This window comes from Eptatretus burgeri, chromosome 11 (genome assembly GCF_056783735.1).
Source record: "Eptatretus burgeri isolate ZD-2024b chromosome 11, Ebu_testis_v1, whole genome shotgun sequence".
NCBI lineage: Eukaryota > Metazoa > Chordata > Myxini > Myxiniformes > Myxinidae > Eptatretus > Eptatretus burgeri.
The window spans coordinates 49386993-49406829 of NC_140971.1; the positions used below are offsets into that span (position 1 = coordinate 49386993).

The 19837-nt window shown below is 43.5% G+C and overlaps 1 protein-coding gene across 4 annotated transcripts in view; it reads right to left on the bottom strand.

Moving 5' to 3' along the window:
* Positions 1 to 19837, bottom strand: part of FRMD3 (FERM domain containing 3) — a 69371-nt gene that overhangs the window by 37494 nt on the left and 12040 nt on the right. For all 4 annotated transcript variants that reach the window (XM_085846385.1, XM_085846386.1, XM_085846384.1 and 1 more), the window contains exon 2: positions 9868 to 9972. In XM_085846385.1, the coding sequence (XP_085702511.1) occupies positions 9868 to 9972 (105 nt within the window). The remainder of the gene's footprint in view (positions 1 to 9867; positions 9973 to 19837) is intronic.

The window sequence follows — 19837 nt, forward strand, 5'->3', positions numbered from 1 at the left end:
CTCCATATGCGGGTTTCAGAAGGTGGAACACCAACCCTCCCATGTCTCAAAGTATATATTCCAGGTACTCACATATATGTGTGTATACACATGCATGTGTGTGTGTGCGCATGTGCAACTGTTGCTGTTGTTGGCTGCTATCTACAAATGGGTTACTTTCAGGAAGTGCAACAGAGACCGACCAGGTCTCAAAGTATCCAACTCAGTTGGTGTGTGTCGGTGTGTGTCGGTGTGTGTGTGTAGGTGTCCTGTCTGCTACCAGTCATCATCTCCACACTAGAGGACCCCAAGCACAAACAGAGGTGGCTTGGATTATATAAATAATTGACACCTCCCACATTCCTCTAGCCAAAGAATCTGTGTAAAGCAACCCAAGAAGACCTACACATGGAAAGCGCTACATTGTTTCGAACCCTTCCCAGAGTTCCTCATTCATCAGCGATAGCGGAGACAGTTTGCTGTCTGTGCTTCATTAATGAAGCCGGCTGCAAAGCCGGTAAAACGTTGCCTGACACCGGGTCTGCTGTCGCTTTTTTGCTCAAATTAGCGGAGTCGATCTAGTTTTTCCTTTTAGTTGGAAGCACCTTATTATTTAAAAAAAATAAAAAAATGTATATCACAATCCAACAACAAAAGTAAAATGTCAAAATGTGTCATGATGCCAAACCAGAAGAGGATTGTGGTGTCGTATTGTGGAATCGTAATGTGGTGTCATTCCTACCTTGTTTGGTTGATTTATATGACCTTTCATCCCTCTTTGTTTTTACATTTTTCATAAAATGTTTTATTGTTTGTTTCTGTAATTTTTTGTAAGTAATGAAATGCTTAATGTTTCACATATTTTGTTATTTTGGTGTGGATTAAATCCATCTATGTTATTAAATTTGGTTTATGGTATTTTCTACACCATCCCACTATAATCCTGGCTTTAGTCTCAGTCCACGATGTGGATTACCACATGTGTGTGAAAATGTCAATGTGAATGCCATTTTTAAAATAATAAAATGCTGAATGTTTTTCATACAGTGTGGCCATAAAGTCTGGAAACATAGGCGAATATACATTATAAATGGTTTATTGACATTACATTACTATACATGATATGTTCAATGTGTTGTCCCTCATGAGAAATGCACAGTTCAATGCGCTGTGCAAAACTGCAATGAACACGGTACATTAATACAGCATTTCCATCAATCTCTGCACATGCATCCATGATGTGTTTCCTCAGATGATTCGTGTCTCTGATTTTCACTGAATAAACCTGCGCCTTCAGCATACCCCAGAAGAAGTAATCAAGAGGGTTCAGATCTGGCGAGACATCATCTATCAAAAATTCCAGCAATCTGTGTGTGTGTGTGTGTGTGTGTGTGTGTGTGTGTGTGTGTGTGTGTGTGTCTCTCTGTCTGTGACCGCCGTTTCTCGACAACCACCGGTCCGATCTGATTGAAACTTGCCAGGAATATTGCCGGGGACCTGCGGATGTGCCTTTTCAAGGTTTGATATTAATCGGATGAGCGGTTCCCAAGTTACGGCCATTTTATTGCTTTTTCAGTGTTGGAAAGGTGTATATATCGCAGAGGAGAGGGAGAGAGAGGAGGGGGGAGAGAGGAGGGGGGAGAGAGAGGAGGGGGAGAGAGGATGGGGGAGAGAGGAGGGGGGAGAGAGGAGGGGCGAGAGAGAGGTGTCGTTCCACCTTATCATGCCATTTCCCCCCAAAGATATCTCAGAATAATGATAACAGCATATTAACAATAATAATAATAATAGCACAATAATTGGCAGTAATAAAAAGAATAACGTGATACAGTGACCAATGTCTGTCAACCAATAACGACCTATATATTGTCTGTCAACCAATAATGACCAATAACATGTCAACCAATGACAGGACACGGTGATATGACGTCACGAATTAAGTCACAATTAATGTTTATTTATTTATTTATTTTTGCACGATTGACATCACAATTCTTCTTCTTCCTTGTTTGGTATGACATCACAATTGACGCTGGGGACCTGAGTATGTGCCTTTTCAAGTTTGATATCGTTCTTCATCCGTTTCAGCTGTTTCCCAAGTGTTTCCCAAGGGTTTGTAAGCTGTTTTTTTCCCAAGGTTTGAATTAATTGTTGTGCTTGGTAGACATTTGTGAATACATTTACAGAGAGAGGGGCGAGAGAGGAGGGGGGAGAGAGAGGAGAGGGGAGAGAGAGGAGGGGGAGAGAGAGGAGGGGGAGAGAGAGGAGGGGGAGAGAGAGGAGGGGGAGAGAGAGGAGGGGGAGAGAGAGGAGGGGAGAGAGAGGAGGGGGGAGAGAGGAGGGGGAGAGAGAGGAGGGGGAGAGAGGAGGGGAGAGAGGATGGGGGAGAGAGGAGGGGGGAGAGAGGAGGGGGAGAGAGGGGCAAGAGAGAAGGGTGAGAGAGGGGGTGAGAGGGGGCAAGAGAGGGGAGGGAGAGAGGAGGGGACAGAGGAGAGGGGACAGAGGAGGGGGGAGAGAGGAGGGGGAGAGAGGAGGGGGAGAGAGGAGGGGGAGAGAGGAGGGGGAGAGAGGAGGGGGCGAGAGAGTGGGGAGAGAGGGGTGAGAGAGTGGGGGAGAGAGGGGCAAGAGAGTGGGGGAGAGAGGGGCAAGAGAGTGGGGGAGAGATGGGGCGAGAGAGGGGAGGGGGCGAGAGAGGAGGGGCGAGAGAGGAGGGGCGAGAGAAGAGGGGACGAGAGAAGAGGGGATGAGAGAAGAGGGGACGAGAGAAGAGGGGGAGAGAGAGGAGGCGAGATAGGGGGCGAGAGAGGGGAGGGAGAGAGGGGAGGGAGAGAGGGGGTGAGACTAGGGGTGAGAGAGGGGGAGAGAGGGGGAGAGAGGGGGAGAGAGGGGGAGAGAGGGGGAGAGAGGAGGAGAGGGGGGAGAGAGAAGGAGAGAGGGGAGAGGAGGGGAGAGGAGAGAGAGGGGGGAGAGAGGGGGAGAGAGGGTAGAGAGAGGGGGGAGAGAGAGAGGGGGAGAGAGAGGGGGGAGAGAGGAGGGCGAGACTAGGGGTGAGAGAGGAGGGAGAGAGGGGGGGGAGAGAGGGGGCGTCACAATTCTTCTTCTTCTTCATTTGATATGACGTCACAATTGACGCTGGGGACCTGAGCATGTTTCCCAGGTGTTTCCCAAGTTATGGCCATTTATGATACGGTTGGTCCGATCTAATTGAAACAATGCCCCAATCCAGTCGTCGTTTATGAGAGCGAAGGAATGAAGCTGCACATACTGGCACGCACCTACGGGCCCGCACTAGTAATAATAAACAGAATGACATAATATTATTTATGTTTCCAGACTTTATGGCCACCCTTTTTATAGTTCTTTTGGAATGGATTAAATCCATATCCATCTATGTTATTAAATTTGGCTTGTGGTACATTCTGCACCCCCCCCCCCCCAACCACACTCAATCCTGGCTTTTGTCAAAGTCCACTATGTGGATTAGTGCCACTGAACTGAAAATAAATAGAATGCTCATTGCCATTCACAACACACAGAGCCCGGTGAAGCTGCCGGATGCCATCTTGGTTAGCACTCACTCTATGCTGGGTGAAGGGGATTTTCGTCATGCGTTTGCATGTAATTTAGAATGAAAAACGATCGTGTTTTTTCACCTTTTGTGTGATATTTTTCAATTGCAAACTTTATTAAAGGAACTATACCACTTTCCTTTTCACAATAACATTCAAGAACAAATATTGTTTATTTGGGAGCATCAATAACTTGGGACGTTTTAAGGAAGCTTACGAAGATCAAGTCTTCAACATTTATTTCACAATTATTTTTGGGTCAAAACTGAAAACATGAAATTACCCGTCGTTGTTTTTTCTATTACTTACCAAAATAATGCAAATCAAAGTGTTGAAATATAACCAACTTTGTGTGTAGTAATACCCAAATTGTTGGCAGAGTGAGCAGCCAAGAGAATGTGCATGTCCGCTGCAGGCAGGGTGATTCATCAATGTGTGTGCCATCCCTCAGATGGACGTTAAACTGGAATGTCCTATCACACACTTGCCTGCCTCTAAGCTGTCCAGCCTGGGTTTCAATCACGACCTCACTATAAACTGTTATCCTGGTGTTTCACAGGCAGGGTGATTAGCAATGTGTGTGTGTGTGTGTGTGTGTGTGTGTGTGTGTGTGTGTGTGTGTGTGTGTGTGTGTGTGTGTGTGTGTGTGTGTGTGTGTGTGTGTGTGTGTGTGTGTGTGTCCCTTGGATGGAGGTTAAACTGTATGTCCTGCAGCACACTCACCTATAAGATGCCTAGCCTGGGTTCAATCAATTAAAAATTTTGAAATTCGGCTCAGATTAAGAGATTCCAGAGCTTATTGCATATGTGCAAACTACATAAGGCACGGATACTGGTGTCATCAAGCGTTTCTTAGCATTGTGATGTATCCAGAGATTCGTAGGTATGAAGATGAGACATTCGATGATATGAGTGAGGAATGTAAAAACTTGAGTGCTTTATTGTTAAACCATTGTGGCCTGTTCCAAGACTAGGCATTGTTGAGCAAGCCAAAAACAAACAAACAAAAAAAGCAGGCAAATTAATACCCCAGTGAGGGATGGAGAGGTGACCAAGGATGTGCCTGATAAAGGATATAATTAAATAAGGCCGTTAATTATTATCTTCAAAAAGGGGTGTTTAAATTAACCCAAACACCCAATTTTCATTCATGCACTTTCTTGGAGTTCCGTTAGTATGCATGTAAAGTTTGAGGTCACTACATTTCATGGTTTTGGAGTTATGGACACACACACACACACACACACACACACACACACACACACACACACACACACACACACACACACACACACACACACACACACACACACACACACACACACACACACACACACACAATTATAGATTGTGGTGCAGTGGCATATGTGGGTTAGCAGGAGCAGGGATTTTTGAAAGTTAGCCAGGGTGCCATTGACAGCTCGCTCACTCTGTCAAAAGACAATTTTGGGATCACTAATGTCTAACACCTAATGCTAGCATATGGGACACCCAGCTTAACATGTGCACTTTGTGATGCAACAGCCTGTCAACGAAATACCAATCTGACAGGTTGAGGAAATAATGTGATTCAACCATCTCCAAAAAGGTAGATCCACAAATGGGATCATGGTGTCAGGTCAGGTTCGATCTGTGACCTGCTACAGGTACCATGTAAACCTGTACTAACCTGTTCCATGGTCGGGTTGTCGGCGACTAAACAGTCTCCCCCACCAGGTTTTCTGGTGAGGAGGGTGTTTGGATATGGACACCCAGCAGGATTAAAAACAAAACCTGTCAAAGGGCGGAGGAGCTCCTTGTGAGCCAACGGCCATCCATATCTAGTGCCCAACTGTTTTACGTACATCCTCCTGCAGTTGGGTTACTTTTTATGAGGAGGTTGGTGGCAGGATTTGCACTCCGGCCACCGTAAAACCCTTCATTCCGCAAAACACAAAAACGCAAAAAAATCTGAAAACCCACTCCGTGGGAGTACCTCCTGTGCAGCTTCCCTTCGCAGGGCAGCTCACCGGATGACGGGATTGGGGCAAAGCCTTCGGGACCCCCAATCTTTGATGATAGGAGGGAAACCACGGGGTAACATCCCTGGGTCAGATTGTGGGAGACTGTGGCGGAGTGGTGCTGAGGTGTTGTCCACCAGATGGCGGTCTCCTTGGGTTAACCTGAGGCGGTCCCTTCGGGTGGGTGCCTGGAATGTCTTATCCCAAAGAGAGGATGATCACCTGTCTCTGTTATCATCTGAGCTCAAGCGTTTGGACATCGGGATTGCAGCTCTCTCTGAGGTTCGGAGACCGGATTGCGGCGAGATAATGGTGGGTGGTTACACCTACTATTGGTCTGGTCGCTCTGATGGTTACCATACCCAAGGAGTTGCTGTAGCTGTGTCCAATAAGCTGACCCCAATGATAATTGAGGTAACACCGGTCAACGAGCGTATTATAAGATTAAGGATTCGTCACTCCTTATGTGTCATTTCCCTGGTCTCTGTTTATGCTCCGACTGAGGCGAGTGATCTCACCGTGAAGGATGCATTCTACGCCACGCTCGAGTCTGTGCTTGATCAGTGCCCCAGACGAGATACACTTCTAGTCTTGGGGGATTTCAATGCATCGACTGGAACTGATAGGGATGGTTATGAGGTGTGTGTTGGTCCCCATGGGTCAGGAACTATGAACCAGAATAGCACAAAGTTCCTTGACTTTGCAAGAAGTCATGGACTGAGGGTGGCTGGTTCATGGTTTTAGCGCCCACAAGCTCATCGCTGGACTTGGTATTCCAACGCTGGCGGTGTGGCAAAGGAGATTGACCATGTCCTCATTGACAGTCGTTGGATCCAGAAATGCAGGGTCTACCGGAGTGCTCAGTTCCTCAATACTGACCACACGCTTGTTGTAGCAACTCTAAAGCTGCACCTTAAATCCTGGAGAATGGTACCATCCCAGCCTAGGCTGGATGTTGGCAAGCTCAGGGATGAGAGAGTAGCTGAGGAGTTTGCGAACAGGCTGAGTGGACACTTGGGGGGTCTGGGTTTTTTTGGGGGTCCTGAAGAGTTGTGGAGCGCCTTCAAGACCATCGTCCTTGATGTTGCCGGTGGATGTCTTGGAGCTCACCGCAGGGCAAAGAAGAATTTTGTCTCTCAAGGGACACTGGATACCATTGACCACAGTCGCAGGGCCAGGCTGAATGGCAGAGCTGAGCTGTTCAGGGAGCTGAGGCATAAAACTGAACGTGCACTGAGGGTGGACAAGGAGGACTATGTGCGAGGAATCTGTGAGGGGGTAGAGCATCACCTGTGGACAGGTGATTCTCGTCCCGCTTACAGGGGAATTCGCGCATTGCGTTCATCCAAGCCCATCCCTCGGAGCACTGCAGTTCGAGCAGAGAGTGGTAGGCTCTTGACAGAGGAGTCTGAAGTGAAGGCCCGCTGGGCCGGTTACTTTGAGCGGTTGTACCACGCTGATCCCCCAGCTGTCGAGTTGGACGTCAAGGGTGTTACAATCCCTGTTGCTGACCCTCGAATCAACTGTGGTCCACCTTCGCTTGTGGAAACACGGGCTGCGGTGAACCAGTTGAAATGGAGCAAAGCTCCAGGGATCTGTGGCATCCATGCTGAACTTCTCAAGGCTGGTGGAAATGCTCCACTCGTGTCGTTGCATGCAGTTTTGTGCTCTGCCTGGAACACAGGCATCATCCCAACTGATTGGAAGAGGGGCCTTGTTGTCCCTCTCTGGAAAGGGAAGGGTGATCGCCAAGACTGCAACAACTACCGAGGGGTGACGCTGCTCTCAGTGCCGGGCAAGGTCTTTGCTCGGATAATTCTTGATAGGGTTCGCCACCATCTGCTTGAGCACCAGCGTCCAGAGCAGTCAGGCTTTACACCAAAGAGGTCAACGATTGACCGTATCCTTGCCCTTCGTGTCCTCACCGAACGCAGATGAGAGTTTCGGCAGGGGCTGCTTGCAGCCTATGTTGATCTCTGTAAAGCATTCAATTCAGCGAATCGGGATGTCCTCTGGAGGATTCTTGGTCTTCGTGGGGTGCCACCAAAACTGATCGATCTGATGTCTGAACTCTACTCTGGTGCCGAGAGTGCTGTGAAGTGTGGTGGTACCATCTCTGACTTATTTCCAGTTGTTACTGGAGTTTGTCAGGGGTGTGTACTGGCCCCCACACTTTTCAGCACTTGTATGGACTGGATTTTAGGAAGGATGTCGGAGAGATCAAGCTGCGGTGCATCGTTTGGGAATGTCAAGATATCGGACCTTGATTTTGCAGATGATGCAGTCATCTTTGCGGAGACTCTAGACATCCTTTTGAGGGCCCTCGAGGTGCTGAAAGAGGAGTCGGAGCCGCTGGGATTACAGGTTTCTTGGGTCAAAACTAAGATCCAGGCTTTCGGTGACATCTTGGATGCTGCTGTCCTGTCTGTGTCTGTTTGTGGTGAGGATGTTGAGGTCATGGAGAGATTCCCTTACCTTGGCAGTGATATTCATGTCTCTGCTGGCTGTGAGTCAGAGGTCAATAGACGTCTGGGTCGGGCCTGGGGAGTCATGGATTCACTGGATCATGGGGTGTGGCGCTGCTGGTACCTGTGCGGGAGGACGAAAGTCCGAGTCTTCAGTTCCTTGGTACTTCCAGTCTTGCTCTATGGATGCGAGACTTGGACTCTGACCAAGGATCTGAGATGGAGACTTAATTCCTTTGGTACCAGGTCTCTTCGGAGAATCCTTGGCTATCGCTGGTCGGATTTTGTGTCCAACGAGCGGTTGCTGAGAGAGACTCCGATGAGATTTGTTACCTGCATAGTCCGTGAGCGTCAGTTGCGGCTGTATGGACATGTGGCTCGTTTTCCTGACGCTGATCCTGCTCACCAGATTCTCTCAGCGAGGGAGTCTCATGAGTGGAGGAGGCCAGTGGGCCGACCACGTGCCTCGTGGTTGCAGCAAGTTGACCATCATCTCAAGGACATGGGGATGGGCCTGGCATCTGCCTGGGGGATGGCCAGACGGAGGCCCCTGGAGTACCGGCAGAAAGTGGACGCAGCGACGCGCTGTTCTGGCACATGCTCCCATACCTGACCTGACCTGACAAATGGGAAAAAGGAGACACAAAAGTAGAGGTAGACGGAAAGCCCTCTGCTTTGGGGGTTGGTTTCTGAAAGATTGCATGCATCATGGAGGAATTAGGATGGATTGGAGAGCTGAGATAGAGGGAGAGATATGAAGGAGATGCAATACAAAAGAAAGCAAAAAAGCAGAGGACACAGAGCAATCTTGATTTGGCAGTAACAGGCCTTTTGCTTCAGCTCTACTGTGGAGGATGCCAATAATTTTGAGAGCTTTAAATTTCACACAATCCAGGAGAGACAGACGTGATGCTGGGGCCCCAACCCTTGAAACAGAGCAGTATTCCATTCAGCTGTGGACATCGGCTTGTTGGCTGTGAGGAGTTCTGGTGTTTCAAGAAATGACTTGGAATCGCGGAGGACACCAATTCTGCAGCTGTGTTTGGAGGCCAACTTTGCTATATGCTCAGCTAAAGACAGTTCATGGCTGATGGTGAGTCCATGGTGTTCAACAGATTGAACCTCTTCCAGTCCATCCAGCTGACCTACAAAATAGACAAGTGAGTTTGTTTGACAACCCGTCTGAAGTGACATGAAGAGACTATAATTTGCAGGATTGAAAGACATGTTCCATTTACCAGACCAGCATTGATCTAATTAATTCCTAGTCAGTAGTGAGTGATATAACTGCTGTATCTGCCCATCAGTGGAATGGAGATGACTGTATGACACAATGTAGTGTCATTGGTAAAAGTGAAAGAGCGAGGTTTCTCGAGCATCAGAGAGGTCGTTTTGTCGATGAGAGACAAGAGTGGGCCCAAGACACTGTGATGAGACACTCCACCTCCACCGGGAGAGGAAAGGAGAGGAGTGTTTTCCATTGACAGCATTAGTATACGAGAAGATGTACTGAAGGCAGGTACATTCTGGAAGATTATCAGGTCCAATTATCACCACAAGTGAGTAAAGGAAGGGCCAATGAGTTGTCATCCTCCTGCTAATGGTGGATAATTGTGTTTAATGACCAATTTATACCAATTTTCCAAATTCAGGCAAAATTCACCTTTTTAGAAAAAAAAAATCATCATCTTTGTAATCGTCAAACACTGCGGTTTACATACAATTCATTTTTCTCTTTTATGATTGGGCAGTGAAAGCATAAGTATATGGAAAGTCAAGATAGATCTAGATAGATGGATTAAAGGACGGGATCCTCGAGAGGATTCACTGATGCAGGTGAAGTGTTCAACTCACCCTCTGCTTGTCCACGTCCATAAAACGGATGCCAAAATAGTCTCGCTCCAAGAGGTTCAGGTGGTTGCACACATGATCAATGAGGACACGACCCTTGGCGTTGCGCTGGTGACAGGAAAAAAGTTTCACTGTTGTCCATAAACCAAGGCTCGTTATTGGGATTATGGAACCCAATAAATGACATCATCAAGAGAATCCACCGAGACTATCAGCCAAATTATCATGACTATGACATCACTGTCAACCATTTCAAAATCGGTAACAGAAGCAATTGTCATCACCAATACGACCATAACAGCTACATTGTTGTTGTTAGATTATTATAAATCACTCACAAGCATTAAATAACTAAAGTACCAGGATTTTCTGTTGTTTAGCTCTGTGAAGATACAAATATTGAAGTTAGATCATTGCAATAACCCTGAGAATCAATTGCCAAGCTAAACAAGACATGTGATGTAATATGCAGATGTTGGTGATGTAGGAAGGAAACTAAAATGAAAAATTGTTTTGTTTTTAGCTCGTCTTCAATGATGTTGAGATGAGCTGTTAAAGCCATGACGATGTGAGTCCTTCAGTCCATACTTCCTTCTGGCACTTGTTAATAGGCCCATTAACATTTTTTCATTTATATTTTTTCTTACAACGAGGCAGATCATCGGCTTGTTTTGAAACTCCACAATGATGATTCATGACATCCATGTGCAAAAACGAACGTCGCCATTTTTAAAATTTCCATCCAGGTGGTGTGTTAATTAGCTAATTAATTTGAAATGTAATCTATGTTTGCATGTCGCTCACATATCACGAGATTCCATCATCTCACGAGATGTCTTGTGTTGTTTAATTTATCCTCTCAAATGAATTAGATCTTAATCTTAATTTAATTTGGCCTCTTAATGAAATTTTAACCTCAGTCATTAATACCCTCTTGCTCTGCAGAACAGGAAAGAAAGGGGAAGGGGAGGACAAACACTTAGGATGAGGGGTGGGGGAGGTGGTGCAGTTGTCATCACCAATACCACCATAACAGCTGCATTGTTTCAATAGACAACTTCAATAGACAAAAGTAATGGAGCATTTATCATCAATTCAGGACCCGCTCATTCTACAAAGTGTTCAAACTTAGGATGAAAGTGACAAACACTTAGGATGAGGGGTGGGGGAGGTGGTGCAGTTGTCATCACCAATACCACCATAACAGCTGCATTGTTTCAATAGACAACTTCAATAGACAAAAGTAATGGAACATTTATCATCAATTCAGGACCCGCTCATTCTACAAAGTGTTCAAACTTAGGATGAAAGTGACAACCACTTAGGATGAGGGGTGGGGGAGGGGTGCAGTCCGTTTAGTCCTTTTTTTAGTCTCCTTTAATCCTTTCAAGACACTTTCAACACTTTACACCTTATAGACCCTTTAGACCTTAACTACGATTGGAATGTACTGCACCCTTTCGACATTTAGACCCCATAGACCCTTTGGACTATTAGACAGCTTAAGACCAATAAAACCTCTTTCAAAACTTTAGACCCCTTCAACACATTCGATCCTCTAGATCCATTAGACTGCTGACACCCCTTGACCCTTCGATCTTTTACCACCCTTTAGACATTTACATCCTTTAAATCCCTTTAGACCCTAACTACATTTGGAAAGTACCCTTTAGACCTTTAGATCCCTGTGACCCCATTGAACTTTCGACCCTTAAAACCCCTTGCACCTGTAGACCCTTCTGACCTTTCAAGACCCTTAAAACCGTTAGACCTTTTAAACCCTAACTACTATTGGAATGTACCATTTAGACCCCATAGTCCATTTAGACCCCTGATGACCCTATTATCCATTTATACCCTTTTAACACCTTAGACCTGTAGACCCTTTAAAGTTCTTTTCTGACCCTTTTAGTCTTTTTGAGACCCTATCAACCATTTAGACTACTTTAGCCGCTTACACCCTTCAGACCCTTTATTGTATAAAAAGGTTTAAGGGTCTTTTCAATAGACAAAAGTAATGGAACATTTTTCATCAATTCAGGACCCGCTCATCCTACAGTATTCACGACATGAATACAATCGTGTTGTCAAGCCTTTCAGCCCCCACAGCCCCTTAATTTTCCATAAAATCAAACTGAAAATCAATTTCATCACATAATGCACCCCAATTATGGTCACCCTCCATTGGGAGATGAGAGTCTGTCCCACTTGGGACTATTCGTTCTTTCTGTCATCAGGCATCATCAGGAAGAAGTGATTTAAATGAAAAGTTAAAGCCGTTGTTCCATTTCCATTTTCCACATGAGTTTTTCAATCTCATTCTTCACTCCAAGTCTTCAAGATAGCTGTTCACCACCATCTCAGATCACCCCCACCCAAAAAGATGATATTTTCTCTCTATTAACCACCACCGCCACCACCCCTCCCCCCAAACCTTCCAACTTTCCAGTTTTTCCTTCCTGAGACTTTCCTTCTGTGTCAATCTTGTCCACCCAATGTGTCCTACCCAACCCCTCATCCCTCCCCTCTATTTTGTCCATCAAGGTTGATGTTGGTGATCCCTCAGCCACACCCCCTCTACTGTTCCTTTTGTTCTATTTCGTTCAGTGTTCTAGCTCTTCCCTGAGCATCAACTACAAAAAATGAGAAACAAGTAAAAAAAAAAAAAAGACAAAATGTCACCCCCCCCCCCCGTTGTTTTCGTAATCTTGCTGGATGGAGTTAAAGGGCTAGCCCATATTTATTTACAAATAAAATGGCCACCAGTCTACCAGTCAGCCATCTTTGATCAGATCACAAAATAAAGTGAAGGGCACATGTATGCCATCATGTACTGTGATTGTGCCATGTTTAAGCAAAATCAGACCATGCATATCTGAGAAATGGTTAAGGACACATTTAAAGTAACAAAATGGCCACCAGTCGGCCATCTTTAATCTGATCTCAAAAACAAATGACATGCAAATCTAAGCCATCATTTATTATTTGTGTGCCAAGTTTGAACAACATCGGTAAATGCATGTCTGAGAAATGGTTGAGGACGTGTTCCACATCAGGTGATTTTTTTTTTTTTACAAATAAAATTGCAGCCAGTCGGCCATCTTGGATTTGATCCCATTAAAAAATGTGCAAATGAAGGCCATCATTCGTTATCTGTGTGCCACGTTTAACCAACATCGGTACATGCATGTTCGAGAAATGGTTGAGAATATGTTAAACATCTTTTTTTTTTTTACAACTAAAATGGCCGCCAATCAGCCACCTTGGATCTGATGTCGAATTTTTTTTAGAAAGGTGCGTATGTAAGCGTGTGTCAGTTAAAATAAATAAATAAACGTGCGTATGCAAGCCATCATTCCTCAACTGTGCACCAAGGTTGAGCAAGATCGATCGGTAAATGCAAGTCCGAGAAATGGTCGAGGACGTGTTCGACACCGTGGGTTTTTTGGGGATTTTTTTTTTAACAACTGAAATGGCCGCCAGTCGACCATCTTGGATGTACTGTCGAAAAAAAATAAATAATGTGCATATATGTACCATCATATGTTGTCTTATTGCCAAATCCAAATAAAATTGGTCCATACATGTCTGAGATACGGCTGTGGATGCACACACACACACACACACACACACACACACACACACACACACACACACACACACACACACACACACACACACACACACACACACCCTAAAATCGAGACCAAATCCATAAGCCCCCGTTTCGAATTAAGTCCAACAGGAGCTAATAATCCCAGTTGACATACCATATTTTAGTTTGTAGATTTACAAGGTGAAGAAGGATGTCTCATTTGCATATTCCAACATGTCACCAGTAGCATCAATTACAGCAAATTGTATTTAGCAGATCACAATGGTGTTGGATAGGAAAAGCCATCTGGACTACGAGGATGCGCATTTTAGTGGAAGGGGTGGAGGACACCATGCTGGTGGATCATGATGGAGATGCAGCAAAGCTTGGATACTCTCAATCCCAAGCCTTGTATCAACAGCAGACAAGGCCTTTGCAGCAGAAGCAGGCTATTACAAGAACCGTGCCCTGGGGCTCTCTCTGCACAACCCATCGAATGAACCAGCTCACCCGAAGTGGACATTGTTCATGACATTTTAAAATACATTGAAAAAAATGTGCGAAACGGGTGCACGAGAGAATAGAACCTAAAGCCATTGTCACATTTACATTTTTCACGTGCGTTGAATGTTGGCAGATAATAACCAAACACTATCATTTGGAACAGGTCTCCGAATGCTCTACAAGTCTACAGGGTCCCTTGCCATGGCACTCTCCATCAATGAGGGGAATTCCTGATGGATGTACATCATTTGAAATCCATAGTCATTTCCAGAGATTAGCGCTATAGATTGGTGTCAAGGAAGCACTGATTGAATGTGCTTCAAGCTTTGTATAACAGCAATTACTGTCGACTGCAGGATGCTCACCATTGATAAAAATAACAAACTGCTCAAAGATGTATATATATATATATATATATATATATATATATATATATATATATATATATATATATATATATATATATATATATATATATATATACAGATGTTAAGGCTCATGGAAGAGCTGATGAGGCAATGCCCACTTTCCTTTCCCTCACAAATCCTTTGAGTCCCTCCCCCTACCCTCCCATTTTTCTTTTCCATCCTTGTCATTTCCCTTCCTTTCTAATTTTTTTTAATGAGGTGTTAGACATTAGACCACCCACCGCCGCCCCCCTCCCCCGGGCCCCCTTGCAAGCACGCACCCCTCCCTGAGCATATGTAATGCAGTACCTTCAGAGTTTTCAATATTCCAGCCTTGGATACAGGTATCCTTTTATCAAACAAATGTCAAGTGGCAATCATGTGATCTGAGAAACAATATGAATTTCAATTATTTTTCATTTTGATGTTAAACAACTCAAAATGAAAGAGGTGGTTTATTCCTCTGTTTGAACATCAACAATGTGTGCAAAAAAAAAAAAAAACATTGGATTGACAGTTAAACGCACCATGACCCCATTACTAGCAGATATGGGCTATTTGGATAGGACAAAAGAACTGCTTATAATAACACAATGGCAAGGGTTGTGCTAGAATCTCAAGAGATGAAGGCATACTAAGCATGCTCATGTTTATGTGAAAGGTATTTTGTATGATGATTTGGTAATTTAATTAGATTCTCTCTCGCTTCACAATGAATGAGAGAAAGATTAAAAGCAGCATTGCTTCATGAGAAAGCTGCAGGTAGCTGAGTTTGTACCATACTTGATTCTAGATCTGTGGTCCTGCATTTGATTCCTAACACAGGGTGACAATTAATCCATGGCCACATTTAAATCATGAACAAGTCTTCATCATAAATATCTCGTTTTGTTATTTTTTTCAGGTGACGTGAAGGACTAAGCTTTGGAAAACTGAACCCAATCATCAAAACCAAAAAATGGACAAACGCAGCGTGGAACACCACTCTATTATTTTGCCAATCACAACTCTATTACAATTGTTCAAAGACAGTTTTGGGCAAAGACAGAAATCTCAAGAGCTCGCCACCAACAAGGAAACTCTGCATACAGTTGTGAAGGATCTTAGTCTATATATCCATACAAAATCCAAGTGTCACAGCAGTTGAAACCAACAGACCATCCACAATGAAATAAGTCGCATATTTCTGAGACACTTCAGCACGTAATGGAAAACTTGTTTTTCCGCTCCCATGAACGCATACGTTTCAAAGGAAGTTATCTGACATCAGTGATTTTCAAGAAATGAAGAAGTGTGAATGTGACCAATATTTCCATACTGTGTTCTTTTAAATATCTGGTATCACCAAGTTATCCTGTTTACCAAAAGCAATTTATCAACAAAACAAATGTGTTCATCAATTAATTGTCATCCTGTATATGTTACCTAAAAGGAACTTCGACACAAGAGGCCATTAGGCCCATCAAAGTCTGCACTGGAATTTCTAACCTACGGTTGTTTGTCCATACTCTATCCATTTAAATGATGAACATCAAGCATGGAAGTAGCACGCATCATTTTTAAAGTATGATGAGGCAGGGATTCAAACCGTGGAAGTCCCAGATTCAGAGCAAAAAGCTATAACCACCGAGTGTCTGGCCAACGAGTATACACCACCGAGTCTGGCCAATTTCAACCACATAATCACCTGATGTGGTGTGTCAGCAGGTAGGCAATTCGAACTGCATCCTGGAGTAGAGGTGACACTGGGGCCATCTTTTTTTTAACCTAAAACTAGCAAACAAGACTCATCACTTCACTGACAGGAATATCAATTTGTGCGTAATTGCAAAAAAAAAACACTCGATGGTATTCATATAATACTTATCCTGCACAGTCTTGATAAGGACTTGGTGCAAGCCAACTCTTCTGTTTTTTGAAGGATTTTTTTCTTTGATCCAATACGGTGCCAGACCAGTGACTGATGATGTCACTTTTATCAAACGACATTTCTCATGGGTAGTTGATCAATTAGTTAAAGTTTTGCATCGATCGTTTAGTGGTTTCAACAATCGCAGATAATTTTTTTTTCATCCTGACCGGATCAAGCGTTACACTTGTCGAATTATGTCAAAACAAAGGAACCGATGACATTATCATTAACATATCTTATTTCTAATGGGGAGTACATGACAATGAACCATGTATAAATTTTTCTCTGGAGTGGTTTCACAGATATAGAGGTGCAAAGTTTTTCGGTTTTTCCAAGATGGTGCTTGTATCAAGTGACCTATGATGTCATAATTATTATAAATTCCTACAGGAGAAGGTGCACTTATGGTCAAAATTTGTTAATTGGTCCAACAGTTGCAAATATTTTTTTTTTTACTTATCGCATCAAGCGTTGTACATATCGGATTATGATGTCATAATGAAGACAGCAATGACATTATCATTAACACATCTTAATCTCTATGGGGAGTACTTGATAATGAGGCATGTGTAAATTTTTTCCATGTACTGTTTCAGAGATATAGAGGTGCAAAGTTTTTCGTTTTTTCGAAGATGGCGCCTTACCACGTGACCTATGACGTCATAATTATGACAAAAATTATACAGGACGTGGCGCACCTATTTGGAAAATTTTGTGTCAATCAGATTAACGGTTGCTGAGAAAATGAATTATTAAAATGCAGACACGTACATACACACGTACGCAATCAATCGCTGAACCCCGCTTTTCGCTTTGTGAGTGCAGGGTATCAAAAAACGGTTGTTGGTGTTTGTGTGTTCCTTTCATGTCCATCACTCTTTATTCTAAAAGGTTCCTGTTGTCATAGCATGAAAAAGTGGTGCAGTTGGAACCACTACATTAAACTCCAAGTCCTGCTAAAGATAATATTTTAATTAAACAGACACATTTTACAACTTTGAATTTTTTTTTCATGTGCAGCAAACCACATCCTTCTATCCAATTCCAGAATTTTTTTAAATTACAGTTTAAATTTGGAATGGTAATTTGTGGACAATGTTGATAAATGGCACATTTATTCCTTTCCACTCCCAAATTTATTTTTTCTTTTCCTACTCATCACACACTGTCCTGCACTGCTCCTTTTCATATTATTATTTTTTATTATTATTGTTGTTATTATTATTATGATGATATGATCCTCAATTTCACCTCCTATTTTCATACAAACAAATAGATTGTCTCTTCAGCCGCTTGTTAGGGTTAGGGTACCCACATCCAATACAAGAACTTCAAAATGACATATGAATGCTAAATGAGACCCTCTGTGCATACCTTGTGTCTGTGTGTGTTTACATTGATTCAGTTCTACTCGCAGGTAACTTTTAATGTGCTGATACTAGCATGATATGTGGAATTTGTGTAGTCTTTCAAACATAATTTTCAGCATTTAAACTGCAGAGTGGCAAATTTCAAAATGGTTAACTATAATTGTTCTGTTCCTGAATGCAAATCAAATTCACATAAATATATATTTTACCAACAACAGACAGTCGGGTTCTTATAATTTCCTGTTAATACTCATATCATGAGCGAGAGGCAACCATGGTGTGAACACACATGTATACACATGAATGGATGCTTCTCCTTTCACCAATAGATGCAAAAATCTAGATGCTTCTCGTTTCACCAATATATGCATCAGCAAGGCCCAGATATGTCCTTCCCATCAGTGAAAAGAAATACGATGGTTTGGGTACAATGAGCTCGTCTATGAACCTTCAGACTCAGTTGGGAGCTTTTGCAATTCAGACTGCAAGATATCAACTTTTTGGACGAGTTGATCAGGAAGTTCTCCAACTGTTTTGTTGTGCACCAATGGCACACCCCTTTCCCGCAGGTACGCTTTCAAGGGTTTTTGGCTTCTTCATGTTTTTTTTGTCGTTTCATTCCACTATCCTTATCTGTAATGTGTGCCGAGCAATCTGGGGTGGATTACGTAATTTTGAAAGTGCCGTATTAAATGCTAATAATGCCGTAGTTCCAATTTTTCCCCAAAGTAGGCCTTTTCGCAGAACTATGATCACACCTCAATTCCCTGTGAGCCACATTGAGCCACTTTTATTTTCTTTTCTGTTTTTACAGGAGCAAGGCTCATGGAAGAGCAAGGTATAACTGACAGTGGGATAAACATCAACTGAATGAACGAACAGGAAAGAGGATAGAGAGGAGGGGAGGAAACTGACCCTAGCAAGTAAAATGGTCGATGAAGGAAAGGTTAATGGGGGTAATAAAGTTCATGGATCAGACTTGGTGATGACAAGAGATGGCAGTGCACTGCTTGCTTGAAGTGCTGGAGTGAAGAGTGAAACAGAACAGCCTCTCAAAGGTTGTTCATTGTCTATGAGATCAGATGACTGAGAAGCACACAGAGTTGCACTTGACGTAAACATGCTGTGATAAAAGAAACATCACTCATTCCAATGGATGACAAACAGCTGCAAACATTTCTGAAGCACGAAAAAAAAAAAAGCATGACTGTGCTCAAAATGTCCTTCACTTATGAATATGGACCAGAACAATCAGAATAAATTGAACAAAAACTACGTTTTTCCTTTAAAAAGGACGTTTTTCTCAATCTTTTTGGTTTTGCTCAATCTCACACAAATCTTTTTGGTCCCATACATTAAAATATGCAGAAGAGAAAAAAAAAAAGAGTAAAACTTGTTAAATATATATATTGTTATTGATCTGGTTGAGGTGGTAAAATGGGGGATAAATTAAAATAGTTATTTCATAGTTCATGTTCATTCAAGTGTGATGCGATTCTCGTAAATGATGAGTGTCGAGCACATGTCTGATCTGTCGAGATCTTGTCTGCCCCTCCCAGTGTCTGTGTCTCAAGCCCGCCTTTCCCTGCTCCATACATTGTTGAGGCTTCACGAACATTGATCTTTCCTTATATGGAGTTCTTTCTCCACGAGTATGAAGTGTGGGCTCAGCGCAAGGACATGAGACCATATTTGGATATCTTTCAGGCTCAAGGCTACAGGACAGGCTGCTTGGCACTTCCAGATCATTATCTGTCCGTGGTGTGGAGATTTTCCTCCTTGCCAGCCAATGGGCACACACTATAAATTATCATCTGTCTGGCTGCATTGGCTAATTGGCATGCACCATGGATGGTTGGATGGGTGTTATAAAAAGTGCACACTGCATGCGTGGTTGCTGGTCATTTGTTCATGGTTCTTCACTTTTGGATTGGTGCTTCGTGGTTCATGGTGCTTTTGCCCTGCTCATTCTATTCCTGTACCAGGACCCTGATTGTTTGGTGGCTCGGTGCGTTTCGGTGTTGGAGAAACTTGGAGGTTTTGGTTCATGGTACACTTGGAACATGGTTGGACCAGCACACAATGCAGCGCAAGGACAGCCCTGCACCAGTCCGCTGCATACCCGGATAAAGGCTCACACCATATGCATCAGCATTGCCACAGGTTCCTCCATCTAATCTCCTTT